Source organism: Microtus ochrogaster, chromosome 10 (genome assembly GCF_000317375.1).
Source record: "Microtus ochrogaster isolate Prairie Vole_2 chromosome 10, MicOch1.0, whole genome shotgun sequence".
Lineage (NCBI taxonomy): Eukaryota > Metazoa > Chordata > Mammalia > Rodentia > Cricetidae > Microtus > Microtus ochrogaster.
The window spans coordinates 46,579,817-46,594,673 of record NC_022016.1 but is presented as its reverse complement, the minus strand read 5'-3'; the positions used below and the strand labels follow the sequence as shown (position 1 = coordinate 46,594,673).

At 52.7% G+C, this 14,857-nt stretch overlaps 1 protein-coding gene across 1 annotated transcript in view; it reads left to right on the top strand.

Moving 5' to 3' along the window:
- The window catches only part of Kif17 (kinesin family member 17), a 30,984-nt gene that overhangs the window by 3,795 nt on the left and 12,332 nt on the right, over positions 1-14,857 (top strand). Inside the window, exons 2-6 of the mRNA XM_005352968.3 lie at positions 2,468-2,614; positions 3,299-3,400; positions 7,056-7,245; positions 10,379-10,831; positions 12,829-12,938. Of these exons, the coding sequence (XP_005353025.2) occupies positions 2,468-2,614; positions 3,299-3,400; positions 7,056-7,245; positions 10,379-10,831; positions 12,829-12,938 (1,002 nt within the window). The remainder of the gene's footprint in view (positions 1-2,467; positions 2,615-3,298; positions 3,401-7,055; positions 7,246-10,378; positions 10,832-12,828; positions 12,939-14,857) is intronic.

Sequence of the window (14,857 nt, the reverse complement as noted above, 5' to 3'; positions counted from 1 at the left end):
GGGGGGGAGGGAGATCAACTGTTGTTTTATGCTCTTTTGCTCTTTGGGGGCCTGCCATCCAGCCCCCAAAATAATCACATGGAGACTTATTCTTACTTATGAATGCCCAGCCTTAGCTTGGCTTGTTTCTAGCCAGTTTTTCTTAAATTATCCTGTCTACCTTGTGTCTGTGGACTTTTATCTTTCTCTATTTCTGAATACCTTTCTTTACTTCTTACTCTGTGGCTTGCTGTGTAGCTGGATGGCTGCCTCTGATGTCCTCCTCCTTTTCTTGCTCCTCAATTTTTTGTCTCCCAGATTTCTCCTCCTATTTATTCTCTCTGCCTACCAGCCCTGCCTATCCTTTCTCCTTCCTAGCTGTTGGCCGTTCAGCTCTTTATTAAAGCAGTCAGGTGTTTTAGACAGGCAAAGTAGCACAGCTTCACAGAGTTAAATAAATACAACATAAAAGAATGCAACACATTTTTGCACCATTAAACAAATATTCCACAGCATAAAATAATGTAACACATCTTAAAATAATATTCAACCGTTGATTTCATGAAAACTCACTAAGTTTCATAGTTCAATAATACAGAACAGGGCAGCAGTACACAGTGACTGAGTGGACACTGGGGACCTGCCCCACATGTGCTTGTCCCCTAGGAGCCCCCTAAGGGTTACCGTGTCGAATTTTTTTTTTGAAATCTTTTTTCATCTTATAAATATACCTAATATACTTAAAGTTGTTTTCTACTTAATCCGGGCAGTGCCGTCCTATGGAACATACCAGAACAGTGGAAATGCTCTGTGCGTGCATGTACCAGTTATGTACCCGCTAGACATGGGGGCAAGTGGCATAGGAAGGAGACTAGTACCCCTCCAGTGACAGTTCTCCAGCGGGGTCAGGTGCTTCCCACTTTAGCTGCATGTGGGTTTGAGAAGCCCGGCACGCGCCCTCTCACCGAAGTCACTTGTCCCCATTTTAAAGGTCCCACACCCCTGTGTGCAGCCTACCACCTCTAAGGAACTGCAGGACCTCAGTGTGGTTACAGTTTCCCTAGATTAGACAACCGTTTGCACTGCAGACAAGGAAGCATTTGTTCTCTGCAAGGGCTGGGGAGCTTAGATGGGATACCGGCCTTTTTGGGTGCCAGCAGCAGCAGCATGCCTGTCTGGCGGTGACAAAACGTCTGGCAGCAGCAGGCTAAGGAAGAAAGGGCTTGTTTGGGTTCACAGCTGGAGGGTGCGCTCCCTCACAAGGGTGAGGGCTTGTTACCAGAAGCGAGAGGCAGTTGTCACCAATCAGGAGGCACGGGGAATGAATGCCGCTGCTGCTCAGCTTTCTCCTTTATTCAGCCTGGGACCCCAGCACATGGGATGGTACTGCCTATATATAGGGTGGACCTTCCCGTCTCAGTTAACCTAACCTAGCTATCCCCTCCCAGATATGCCGAGAGATTTTGTCTCCATGGTAACTCTAAATATAGTTGACAGTGTTAACCATTACAGATGCCCCATAGACAGTTCTGCTATCTGTAACCCCAAGAGCTCTGAGGCCAGGGCCTGTGGCTACCTTGTTCACCTCCCTCTACCCAGAACATGGCTTGGTTCCCGATTCAGGAAAGACAGCTAGTTCCTGCAGGGTGAATGCATGCAGGCATGCAGCCATGAATGAAGAGTGGCCTTGGAAGTGGTACCCAGTTAGTTCTCCTTCTCAGCCTCCTCATCCATGCCCCACTCCCAGCTCCACCTGCTGTCAGCCACTCTCCTGTGTCCGCTTGGCCTGGACCCACTTCCTCTTCCTGCCAGTCCCCTGTCACCTGTCCAGGTCTCCTCAGCAGCAGCTTCTCTTCCATCCTGCCTCTGCTTCAGAGAAGGAGGAGGCTGCTTCTTCCCACGGCTTCCAACTGCCTTTCTTTGACTCTCTTCCCATTGCAGGTACACAGGTTCTCTGGACCTCTGCCCTGTGTACCTCCCTGGCCTGGGTGAGAAGCACCGTCTGCGTCCCCAAGTTCCCGGCAGACATTTAGCAAGTACCTGTCCGTGCCTGCATATGCCGTGCCTAATACACGAGATGAGTCAGCTTTAGGAAGGGCTGCGTTCTTATCCTTTATGACGGGTGGGGAGGCTGCAAATCCATGTGCCAAAGACCAGTCCAGTAAAGAGCAGAGCCAGACTGAGGGTGTGGCTTGGTGGTTGGGCTCTTGCCTAGCATGTAGGAGACTTTGGGTTCTGTCAGCAGTACACGGAGAAACAAAACAAGCATGGAGATACACTTGAACAAGCATTTGAACCAAGTCGGCTCCCAGCACAGGCTTTTAGATAAGCCCACCTTGGCACGATGTTTAACCCCATCAGACTGTTGTTTGAAACAAAGCGGTGCCTTTGGCCAACCGGGCAGGGCACCCAAGTCTGTGGGCTGGGGGCCATGGTACCCACCTGGACCTGTCAGCTGAACACCTGACCTTGGTTCCCTCTCCCTTAGGGTGTCACTGAGGGCTACAATGGTACTATTTTTGCATATGGCCAGACGGGCAGTGGGAAGTCCTTCACCATGCAGGGCCTGCCGGATCCCCCCAGCCAGAGAGGCATCATCCCCAGAGCCTTCGAGCATGTGTTTGAGAGCGTTCAGGTATGGGTCTCACCTGTGAAGGGGTAAGGTTAGTGTCCCAGATGGCCCCCAGGGCACCTATGTCAGAAGCGTGGACCATGGGTCGCAGTCAGAACCTGGTCTCGACCCTGCGTGGGTCAACAGAGGCAAGTCCTGGGTTCTAAAAAGATCATGGGCAGAAAACAAAACTGAGAAGAGTCAGTTCCATGTTTTTCTTGAATGTTGAAATTCCCTTAGCATTCTTGTATGATGAGTCTGAGCATGGCGACAGGAAGCGGTTTTAACAGTCAAGGCTCCCGCATTTATTGAGCAATGACTAAAGACCAGACTTGCATGAAGCCCTTTGTAGACTTATCTCACAGACCCCAGACTGGACAGCTCCCAGTTGTGGTGGCCCCAGAGGCTCACTCTTCAGCCCAGAGCCAGGGCTTGGTCCAGGTGCCGTTGCTGGGACTGTGGCCGCGGGAGGGAGGTTTCTGCCTCTTTGCCCTGAGGTTTATAGGCAGCACATTGGATGGATAGCCGGAGCACAGCTTGGAGTCTGAGGGTCCTGGAGCTGGAGAGGAAGGTTTGCCAGCAGGGCAGTCAGGGTAGGGTGAGGATGTGGGCCCAAGTGGCCCTTCCTCCTCTAATGTCTCAGCTGTAGAGGCCTGAGCAGCAGGTGGGGTTGGCACAAGCTATCTTTTCATGTTCTGCTTCCCGCAGTGTGCAGAAAATACCAAGTTCCTGGTCCGGGCTTCCTATCTGGAGATCTACAATGAAGACGTCCGGGACCTGCTGGGCGCCGACACCAAGCAGAAGCTGGAGGTGGGTGCAGACCCCCATGTGGGGTGGTCAGGAAGGTCGCAAGGGCAGTGGCTAGTATCAGACGGTGCTGGGACTCAGGATCCTGCTGCCTCAGTTTTCCTGGTGCTGGGATCATAGACAAACATCACCATGTCCGGTCGGAGTGGGGCCTTTTGAACTTGAGTCCTTAGAGAACCTAACACATGGACTGTGTCTGCTGCCACCACACAGGCTGGCTCTCCCCTTGAACAAGGCCACCTCTGTGGAAACAAGGTGATGTTTCCCAATAGAGTTCTGTTTTAGAAAACACTTCCACTGGTAAAAATTATTTTGACGGTCTAACAGAAGGTATGAAGTACTTACTAAGCACTTACTATTCACTGGGCCCTTCGGGTACATCACCCCACTTCATCTTTGGAGTATCCCTGCTGGTGGACGTTGTCATCTCTAGTTTACCAATAGCATGGAAAGGAGGCTGAGAGAGCCTCAGTCTGTCCAGGTTCTACAATTCGGCAAGTGGCTGAGCCTGGGCTTGAACCCAGGTCTGCCTAACTGAAGGGTTTGAGCTTCAAACACCTTATTTTACTGCTGTTTATATGGCTAGGATTTCATCATCTTGGTTCACTTTGCAAAGGGATATTGAGGGTTGGCGACAGTAAATAGGACAAGCCAGCCCCTCCGGCAGAGCACCAGTGCCTGCTAGGTGTTCAGTATGTGAGCTTTTCTAGCTGTTGGGGATTAGAGAAAAAAACCAGCAATGACGGGGGGCTGGCAAGTGGGGCCCCCTGGGGGGCAGGGTCAAGGACAGATGATCTGCTCGTGGTGGTGAAGACTGACTTAGTCAGAGAGCCTCGAACGCATTTCATAAGTCGTCCTCAGTCTCCTCAAAGGACGGGCATAGGGTGGAAGAGCGTTGCTTCCTACCGGTGGAAGCAAAGCTCACTATGTCAGGGTTGTGTTTGGATAGACTAGACCAGGATGACTGACTGGGACACCCAGAGAGATCAAGAACCTTGCCGGACTTGGCTTATTGGCACAGGCTTTAATCCCAGAAGTGGGAAGACTGCAGCAGGGAGGTTGCAAGTTCCAGGCCAACCTGGTTCACAAAGAGGAATTGTCTAAAAAAAGAAAAGAGCTGGGTGGTGGTGGCACACACCTTTAATCCCAGCACTTGGGAGGCAGAGGCGGGTGGATCTCTGTGAGTTTGAGGCCAGCCTGGTCTACAAGAGCTAGTTCCAGAACAGGCTCTAAAGCTACAGAGAAACCCTGTCTAAAATCAAACAAACAAACAAACCAAAAAAAAAAAAGAAAGAAAGAAAGAAAGAGAAAGAAAAGGAAGAAGAGAAAGGGAGAGGAAGGAAGGAAGAGAAGAAAGAAAACATCTCTGAGTTTGAGGCCAGCCTGGTCTACAAGAGCTAGTTCCAGGACAGGAACCAAAAGCTATGGAGAAACCCTGTCTCGAAAATCAAAAAAAAAAAAAAAATGGAACATAGAAGGAGGGAGGGAGAGGAAAGAAAGAGGGAGGGAGGGAAGGAAAGAGAGAAAGAGGAGCGAGAAAGAATGAACAAATACTGCCAGGACCAGAAGTCAGGGAGAGCGTGGAGTCCCAGCTGGGACGCTTTGGCCTTAACCTTGGCCAGTGGGACTGGTCTTGCTCCTGCCTGGGGCTCTTAGATGGCCTGGTCCCTGGAGGATAGGCCAGTGTGAGATGCCGCTCTTCATCTGTGCTGGGATTCCGCTGGACTCTCCCTCTAGCCACGATGCTTATGACCTGACCACCCTCACTTCCCAGGGTCCACCAGAAAGCCAGTGACTCCAGCTTTAGGAGAAGGAAGGACAGTCATTCATTGGTTGACTTACTGGGAAGGACCCATGGGTACCAGAGTGTCAGGTCACACACTGACCTGAACCCTCCTCTCTTCCATCTCCATCCCTCCACTCAAGGCCCTGCCATTCTCCTGCAGTGGGCTGTGCAGAAACCTAGCGGCACTTTGCCCTCCCTGCCAGGAACCTCTCCTACCACCAGCCTACAGCATCCCCCTCACCAGGAGAGGGTGTTGGGAGTCATGACTCACCCTGAGCCAGAGAAAGATGCAGAGGAGTCTGATGGGGGCTGGGAGCTCTAGAAGAATCAGCATCAGGGTCATAACCCTCACAGACCTTTCAGCCAATGTGTTGGGTGCCATGGAGACTCTATCCTTCCCTGTCGACCCCAGACCCTGGGAAGGCCTCACTTAGCCAAGCCACTGGCCGGGGGCTGCAGGTGATAGATGTGCTCCCTGATACACACCCTGTGGGCACTGGGCCTCTGATAGGCTGCTCTGTGGGTGATATGCAGATGGTTTCCATGCGAGCGTAGGAGAATTCTGTTCTCATCGTCTGTGATTCAGGCACCTATGTATAACCCAGAGAGCACACAGAGTGGGAATGGATTGGAACCCAAGGCTCCGGTGAGCAAGCTCTTAGCCTGCAGTTAGCATAGGGCCTGCCTGGTTCATTTTATACTTAGGAATTATTCAGTCAGCGAAGGCCAGCAAGAGATTTGGGGGCGCCAACTCCCCTCCCCACCCTCAAGCCAGTATAAATACTGCCCCAGAGCTCCACCCAGTAGATCATGGTGGAGTCTGCAGAGGCCTCCCGAGAGTCCTCTCTGAGCCACGTGTGAGGAAGCATATCAACATCTCCTTCCAAATGGACCCTAGGCATGGCCATGTGCCTGTGCCCCTCTCCATCTCTGCCATAGTAGCACAGCTGGTTGCCATGGAGACCTGGCTCTGGTTTCTTGCCGCCTAGAAGAGCAGTTACTGACGGGGATAGGATGGACAGCTGGTGGCCATCACTCAGCCCCTCCCTAGGACCAGTGTTGGCAAGACTGGGTAACAGTGGTGGGAAGGACCCCTGAGGGTGTCAGAGATGGGGGGCTGGCTTTGCCTTCTGAGATTACCCACACTCAAAGCAGCATCCCCGTCCTCTTCGTGACCTGTTTCCACTGAGCCCACTGAGGTACCACAGGTCTGTTTCCTCCTTAGTCCCCATGTCGTGAGTGCTGGGATTACAGATGCACCCCACCATACCCAGCTCTTCATTCTGGTTTTGCCAGTGTGGTTTTCTTTCCTCTTGAGAAATTCCACATTTCCCTGTTCTTGAGTAAGCAAAAAGCTTCTTGGCTGCCTGGGAAGGAAGCCGGGGAACATCGGGGGTATAGCTTACCAGCTGCCGTCTCCGAGGGCTGAACTGCAGGCCTTGTGGGCTCAGGCAGCCAACGACTCTCCAATGCCCCAGTCGCATCAGCAGAGAGCATAACAGAAGCCATGTGGACAGGACAGAGGAGATAAAGTCAGAGCTCTGGGTGCCAGCCCCATCAGCTTCCAGAACCTGAGGATCCCAGAAAAGCTTGTGTGTGCCTACTTTACGGAATCCTTACCATGCCAATGAAGTAGGTATCTCATGCCCATTTTCCAGGTTGTGCATATTGAGGTTCAGGATGTTTCTGGTCCAAGATCCTGCAACAGGTGGGAGGCAGGAGTAGGTTTGCAGCTGGCTTCACCAGAGTGAACCCCCTGCCTATTACAGGATGATTTAGGAGGGCACAAGTGGCCACCTGGACAGGGTTCCGCCTTTGGGTTCGTCAGAGATCCTCGGTGATCTCAACCTTCCGTGCTCCTCTTCCCTGCAGCTGAAGGAGCACCCCGAGAAGGGCGTGTACGTCAAGGGGCTGTCCATGCACACAGTGCACAGCGTGGCCCAGTGCGAGCGCGTCATGGAGACCGGCTGGAAGAACCGTGCGGTTGGCTACACCCTGATGAATAAGGACTCTTCCCGCTCACACTCCATCTTCACCATCAGCATCGAGATCTATGCCGTGGGTACGGGACCGGCTGTGGGCAGAGGGTGACCCAAACGTCCCGAGCCAGCTTCACACTCCTGCCAGGAGGGCGTCTCACCTCTTTGAAGCCTGGAGAGCCCCGTGGAAAACTGGGAAAAGATGCCCTTAGGTGCCTGAAGGAAACAGATGACGGTCCTCCCTGTGCTGGGACCTGACCTGTTTCCTGCATCTGCACCGGCAACCACAAAACTGGTGGACACAAAACTGAGCACTTCCCATGGGCCGGGCAGCATGCTCCCATTACCTCATCCATTCTTTCAACCCTCTCATGAGCTAGTTGCTCACACCCCCATTTTACAGATGAGGAGACTGAGTCTCAGAGCTGAGGCTGGAGCTCAATATTTGAGTACTTGAATAGCCTGCTCGGGGCTCTGGGTTCCATCCCTGGAAAACATGCTGGGCCAGGGGTCTGTCTGTCACTCACGCCTTTACTCTTTCTCAGTAGTGTTCTCTGTCCCTTATTCAGCTGCCTCTCTCTGTTCACGGGAGAGCTGCTGGGAAAGGGGACAGAAAGCAGCGTTGACTCTGGGCACCTGTAGGCCAGATGCTGTGTGAAGGGAGATGCTTTGTGAGGCTGCCCTAGGCTTCCCCTGTGTAACTGTGGCAGCCCTCGAAGCCAGAGATAACATTCTCCTTTTACACAGAGGAAACCTAGGCTCTGAGAAGTGAAGAGAGTTGCTCGTACAGGGTACCCCAGTCATAGAGTGGAGGAGTCAGAATTTGAACCCAGGGCCTCCCGGCACCTTGTCCCCTAATGCTGCCCGCTGTGGTCTGTCACAAAACTGCAGAGAACACAGTGCAGGAAGTAGCCTAGCCCAGCTGGGAAGGTAACTTTGGAGAGACCCTGTGACGCAGGGTCAAGGCCAGGGCTGATGTAGCCTCCCTGCATACTGTCAGCCTGGACAACCTGTTTCCAGACCAGCACTCGGGTGCTTGCTGGAGCAAAGAGCACCAACCTGGGTGTCCCTGGGGATGCCCTCTGAAGAAGGCATGACCTCAGGGTTACTTGGGGCATTGGGGCCGGGACAGCTGCCTGGCTCTATGGATGCGCGAGGCTCATGAGCATGAGTGAGCTTTGCTGAAGGTTTGAAGGGCGGGCTGGTGCCTAAACACAGCCACACAGCGAAGTCTGTCTTCTCTGGCTCCTCTTTTGTTTTGTTTTCTTCTATGAATCATTTCCAGGTCTTCACGAGAGTGGGTGGTGGACAGAGGATGCTCCACACTCACCCCTTTTCTTTTGTTCTTTTTTTAAAAAAAGATTTATTTATTATGTATACAGTGTTCTGTCCCTGTTTGCTCGCATGCCAGAAAGGGGCTCCAGATCTCATCAAAGATGGCTGTGAGCAACCATGTGGGTGCTGGGAATTGAACTCAGCCCCTCTGGAAGAGCAGCCGGTGCTCTCAGCATTCTGAGCCATCTCCAGCATCTCTCAGCCCCTTTCTAAGCTGTCATCCTTGTGGCATTGACATCGTTTCTGGTTTCACAGTGCTCTGGGCGATGCTGTCAGGAACACCTTGGTGCACAGGGCTGTTTGTCTTCCGAGACTCCTTTGCTCAGGCTAGACCTGGTGTGCACTTGAAATCACAGAGCTCATGACACGTTCTGGTACATTCTACAAGCACTCTCCAAAAACACTGCTAGTCCCTTACTGCTCCTTTTCTTTTTCTTTATTTGTTTTTTTTCCCCTGTTTTTTCAAGACAAGATTTCCCTATGTAACAGCCCTGGCTGTCCTGGAACTAGCTCTTGTAGACCAGGCTGGCCTCGAACTCACAGAGATCTGCTTGACTCTGCCACCTGAATGCTGGCATGCGCTACCACTGCCCTGCTCCCTGCTCCATTAAAAAAAAAAAAGACCCTACACATCCAGTCCTGGTAGGAAGCCAGTTAAGGCTTGTCTTTCTTTGTAGATGGAATCCCTGGAGAACTAGAGACGTGTGTGGCTGTGCTTATGCCCAAACAGTATAGAAGAGGCGGGGTTGACCTTCAAAGCCAGTACTCTTTGCATGCAAAAGTACAGCTCCCTGGCCATCTTGCCATCTCCCCTTCGCCCTCTTCTGCCTTTGGCCTCATAGGAAATCTGTCCAAAAGAGACTCTGCTGTCCCCTGTAGCACAAATTCTAATTGGTCTTCATAATAAAAACCCAGAGTCAGATATAGGGGTTAATGCTGAAAGATCAGAGAAGCAGAGCAGCCAGCCACTAGAGAGTTCTTACCTCTACCAATGCTCAGACCAAAGGGGCGATCCTATCTCTACGACACCTCAGACTGCATGCTCAGACTGACTCCTGACTGCGTCTGAACGCCTGTCTCCTCCCTCCTTATATTCCTCTCTCTACCCAGCCATATCACTCCTGTCTCCACCTCCCTAGTGCTGGGATTAAAGGCACGTGATTCCAAGTGCTGGGATCACCTTTGTGTGAGTTCTGTTTCTCTTTTAGGCAGAGTCAATTTCATGTAGCCCAGGGTGGTCTTGAACTTACAGAGATCCCTCTGCCTCTGTCTCCTGGGTGCTTGGAATAAAGGTGTGTGCCACCACTGCCTGGCCTCTGTGGCTAACTAGTGGCTTAGCTCTGCACTCTGATCTTCAGGTAAGCTTTATTTGTTAGCTTACAAACAAAACACTAAAGTCTCCAGAGAACAGACCCTTACCTACAAGTCAGGCAGCCCCGAATGTCCACCTTGTCCCTCCTTCTTGGCTTCTTTTTATTTTTAGATGCTTTATTATTTTTTATGAGCATTGTTGTCTTATCTGCATATATGTCAGTGTGAGGGTGTCAAATCTCCTGGAACAGAAATTAGACAGTTGTGAGCTGCCATGTGGGTGCTAGGAATTAAACTTGGGTCCTCTGGAAGAGCAGCCAGTATTCTTAACCTCTGAGCTCTCTCTCCACTTACATCCTTGGCTTTTGTGTGGCCTTGGGAAAGTTCCACACCCTCTCTGATCCTCAGTCTCCTTACCTGTACCATGGCAGACCCTCCTTTACAGACCCCTGATAGGTTCAAATGTCGCCCCAAGTGAGTGGTAGGCTCTAAGGGCTTGGTAGCCAGCCACCCTCACCTTGGGAAGATGCGGGACTCACCAGCTGATGCTCCCTGCCTGCCTCTCTGCAGATGAGCGGGGTAAGGACCACCTCCGTGCAGGCAAACTCAACCTGGTAGACCTGGCGGGGAGTGAGCGGCAAGCCAAGACCGGGGCCACGGGGGAAAGGCTGAAGGAGGCCACCAAGATCAACCTGTCCCTGTCAGCACTGGGCAATGTCATCTCGGCCCTGGTGGACGGCCGTTGCAAGCATATCCCTTACCGGGATTCAAAGCTAACGCGACTGCTGCAGGACTCACTGGGTGGCAACACCAAGACTCTGATGGTGGCCTGCCTGTCTCCTGCCGACAACAATTACGACGAGAGCCTCAGCACCCTGCGCTATGCCAACCGGGCCAAGAATATCAAGAACAAGCCACGCATTAACGAGGACCCCAAGGATGCCCTGCTTCGAGAGTACCAGGAGGAGATCAAGAGGCTAAAGGCCATCCTGGCTCAGCAGATGGACCCTGGCCACCTATCAGGTGGGATAGCCTGGGGTAGCAGGAGAGGGCAGGGTCAAGCGGATATCCCATCCGTATGTGTGCATCGCGCTCTTAGCATCTGGATGACTCACTTGCCCACATCCCACCCCAGCTCCTGTAATACGGCTGCCATTCATTCTGTCATCTGGCAGGCACAGAAACTCGGGCCTGGAACACAGGCCTGCAGGACCTGAGGAGACGACAGAGTGTTCTGTGGCTCTCTCTCAGGAGCAGTGGGCACAGAAGAGTCTAGCATCAGACTCTTGGTCCTCCTGCCCTCCTGCCTCTGTTGACCCAGTTCTACAGACAGTTCCCGACCCCTTGCCCCACCCTCCACCCGTCCACAAGCCCCTCCCTCCTCCTCACACTCCATTGCTTACACAGCCCCTGCTCATCCATCCTTCCAACACCCACCCACCCTCCTTCCCCTTCCCCTACCCATCTACCCGTTCAGATCCCCCAAATGTTCATATATCCACCATTTGTTCTCCTTCCTGAACCCTCCCACCTCCCCAACCCCCACCCTTCCATCCAGAGTTCCCCTAACACTTCTTTTTTTTTTTTTAAAGATTTTTATTATTATGTATACAACATTCTGCCTCCATGTATGCCTGCAGGCCAGAAGAGGGTGACAGATCTCATTACAGATGGTTGTGAGCCACCATGTGGTTGCTGGGAATTGAACTCAGGTCCTCTGGAAGAACAGTCAATACTCTTAACCACTGAGCCATCTCTCCAGCTCCCCTCACCCCAACATTTCTTCGTATGTAAACCAGGGCTGGACACTGGGGACATGCATGTCTCAGACCCAGACGTTACCTCTTTGAGGCAGAAGAACAAGCTTTAAGGCAGGCAGCCATGCTGGGCAGAGAGGCTCCAAGCCTATCGGTTAGAAAAGGCTCCGTGGAGGCACCAGTAGCCAAGCTGAGTCCTGGGGCATGAGCATCATGCCTGCTAGGATCAGGGGCTGTGTGAAGATCCACAAACATGGCTAACTCCATACACTTCTGCAGGCTGCCTTAGGGTGGGGCAGGGGACAGTGGGGGCCAGGTAAAGTAGCAGGATGTCCATCACCTTGCCTCCTCCTTCCCTGTCCCCTGTCCTGACTGCAAATCCCCAAAACAGGAGTGGAAGAAGTGCCGGATCCCCAATGGGTTCCCAACCTGGCAGCTAATTCAGCCTTCCGGGATGGGGGGCCCTTCCTGGGCTAGAATCCTGTTGCTCAGTAGGCACTGGCAGTGGCTGGCCTTGTACCAAGCGATGTGCTGAGACCAACGGCTTAGCTTACCGGGTCCGCGGGCAAGTGACCGAGCCCCAGGAGCTGTATCTTAATCTTGATTAAGATGGACTCAGAAGAACTGCTTGGCTTCTGTGGGGAGCGGGGAGGGGGGAGGGCAATAAAGGACTCACCTGAGACAACACGTGGGGGCTTAGCACCCAAATAACCGTTGTCATAGTCCATGGGCTGCTCTGTGTGCGCGACTCCCAGCCTAGTGCTCAGTAGCATTCATGCGGGGCCTCTCAGCCTCCCCCTTCCCACTGTTACTACAGGTCTTCTCTCTGATCCTTTAGCAAGACGTGGAGTATCTGCCTCTGCTGGCTCCCATTCCTCTCCCCCATGCCTTCTTCTTGCCCCTAATCCTGGCAGGCCAGCCCTACGCATCAAATAGCCCTTGTCTCATGGCCTCTGCGGTGACCCTTACTGCTGGGGCTGGAGAGGTGACTCAGTGGTTAAGAGCATTGACTGCTTTTCCAGAGGACCCTGCAGGAGCTCACAAATGTCTAATTCTGGGCCCCTCCCTGCCCTTTCTTCGTATTCATTACACATCTGCTCACCCACTTGCCTTTCTCCTCTAGTGCACAGTGGTGTAGAGTTGTGTCTAACGCTACTTTCCCAGTGTCCTGAACTCTTGGGTCGATGGTATTTTACATGGGGCGTATGTATGCTTGGTCCCTGGGTGCCTCATGCTCGACTCCTCCTGTCTCCTTATCTCCAGCTCTGCTGTCCACTCAGACACCCCTGAACCCTGCCCAGCCTGAGGAGAAGATGCTGCCCGCCACTGCCGTGCAGCAGGACACTGAGGCTGAGAAGCAGCTGATCCGGGAGGTGAGACCCCAGCAAGTTGCCAGTGTGAAGGAGAGGATGCCCCAGAGAGAGCCAGTGTGTCCCTTTTGTTTCTGAGGAAGCTGAGTCTCGAAGAGGATGTCACGATGTTTCCAAAGCTATAGGGAAGAGAGGAATAGCAAAGAGTTGCTTCCTGACTCAGACTGTTCTTTGTGTCACAAAAGAAGCTGTGTGGGGAGAGAACTGAGGACCAGTTGGGCACATCCCCAAGAGAAGGTCTCCTTGGTAACGTTGTTGTGTCTTAGTTAGGGCTTCTCTTGCTGTGAAGAGACACCATGACCATGGCAACTCTCATAAAGAGAAACATTTAACTGAGTGGCTCATTTACAGCTCAGAGGTTCAGTCCGTTAGCATCATGGTGGGACCTGGCAGTGTGCAGACAGGCATGGTGCTGGAGAGGTAGCTCAGAGTTCTAAATCTTGCACAGGCAACAGGAAGTGAACTATCTCACTGGGCATGGCTTGAGCATTTATGAGACCTCAAAGCCCGCCTCCACAGTGACACACTTCCTCTAATAAGGCCACACCCATTTTCCTTCAAACCAGCACTTTCTGGAAAAGGTGGCTGGAAACTGATGGGAGTAGATAGCTACCCCTGGAGTGGGTGGGCTCTTGGCAGAGGCCATCAGAGTGGAAAGGAATCTGCCTTTGGTGCTGCAGCCAAGCCTGGGCCCGAGAGCAGCATGGCCTGTTTATCCTCTGGGTAGCACCAGCTTCCCAGGACACCTAGGTCCTCACAGCATGCCCGGGAAGTACCAGGACAGGAGGTCTCCAGGGATATAAACATAAGAAGACATGACAGACGGTCCCTCTCAACTTCAGTTCCAGAGGCCCCTGCTGCTTAAAGGCTGCCTGCTGTCCTTGCCTGGTGGTTTGACATTCAGTGGTCCCTGGGGGGAACTGGCTCTTCCTGAGGGGGAGCCCTGATACTAGGCAGAAGCAGCTCCTGGGAGCTCTGACATGGTCTTGTTTACAGCTGGGGGGGGGGGTCTTGTCTCTCAGCTATGGCCTCAATTAGGGGCCAGCCCTCAAGATCCTTGTCAGAGCTTGGTGGTGGTGGCACACACCTTTAATCGGGAAGCAGAGGCAGGTGAATCTCTGTGAGTTCTAGGCCAGCCTAGTCTACAAGAGCTAGTTCCAGAACAGGCTCCCAAGTTACAGAGAAACCCTGCCTTGGAAAAAAAAAAAAAGATCCTTGTCAGGTTGTGGGACCAGAGGCTTGGCTTGGTGGTCCCAGTCCTGGGAGCTCTGGCCTTCGGGGCCATCCAGGGTAAGTCTGGGCGTTGAGTCTGTCTCTAGGACTCAACGCCCTTTGTGAAGGTAAGAAGTGGCCCTCTTGGGAGGGCTAAGCCTGTAAGCCCACTAGGGGGCAGCCCCTCTTATGTTAGCAACCTTAGTGCTCTTCAGGTACCCGTGCCCAGGAGCCACACCAAGTGGCTTGGAGTGACTGTAGAATCCTACAGTTATGAGTAGATCTAGGTCACAGATCCTTGGGGAGGGGAGAACTGGATAGTACCTGGAATAGAACCTTCTAGGCAGGGTCCTTGTTATCTGGTAGATTGGATGTTGCTTCCCCCTAGTGGTCTCTAGGGAGAACACACCGCACTTTGGGCAGGCAGTCCCCACGTGTGTTGCCTAAAACCTAATGGACAGGATAGGCCATCAGAGGGTGCCCACAGACACTGCTGTCCCTGGATTCCATTTCTGACGCTGCTGAATGGCAGAGTGGCTGAGTTAGGAAGGAGGCCTCTGTGAGCCCTGGGATCGAACTTGCCAGGGAGCAGGGCAGAGCCCCTGAAGCATGAGAGGGGTGGGCATTTCTGGGCAGAGCAAGTTATCAGAAGCTCAAATATGTTAATAATAATAACAAATCAAAACAACAAACAAGCTGGATGGTGGTGG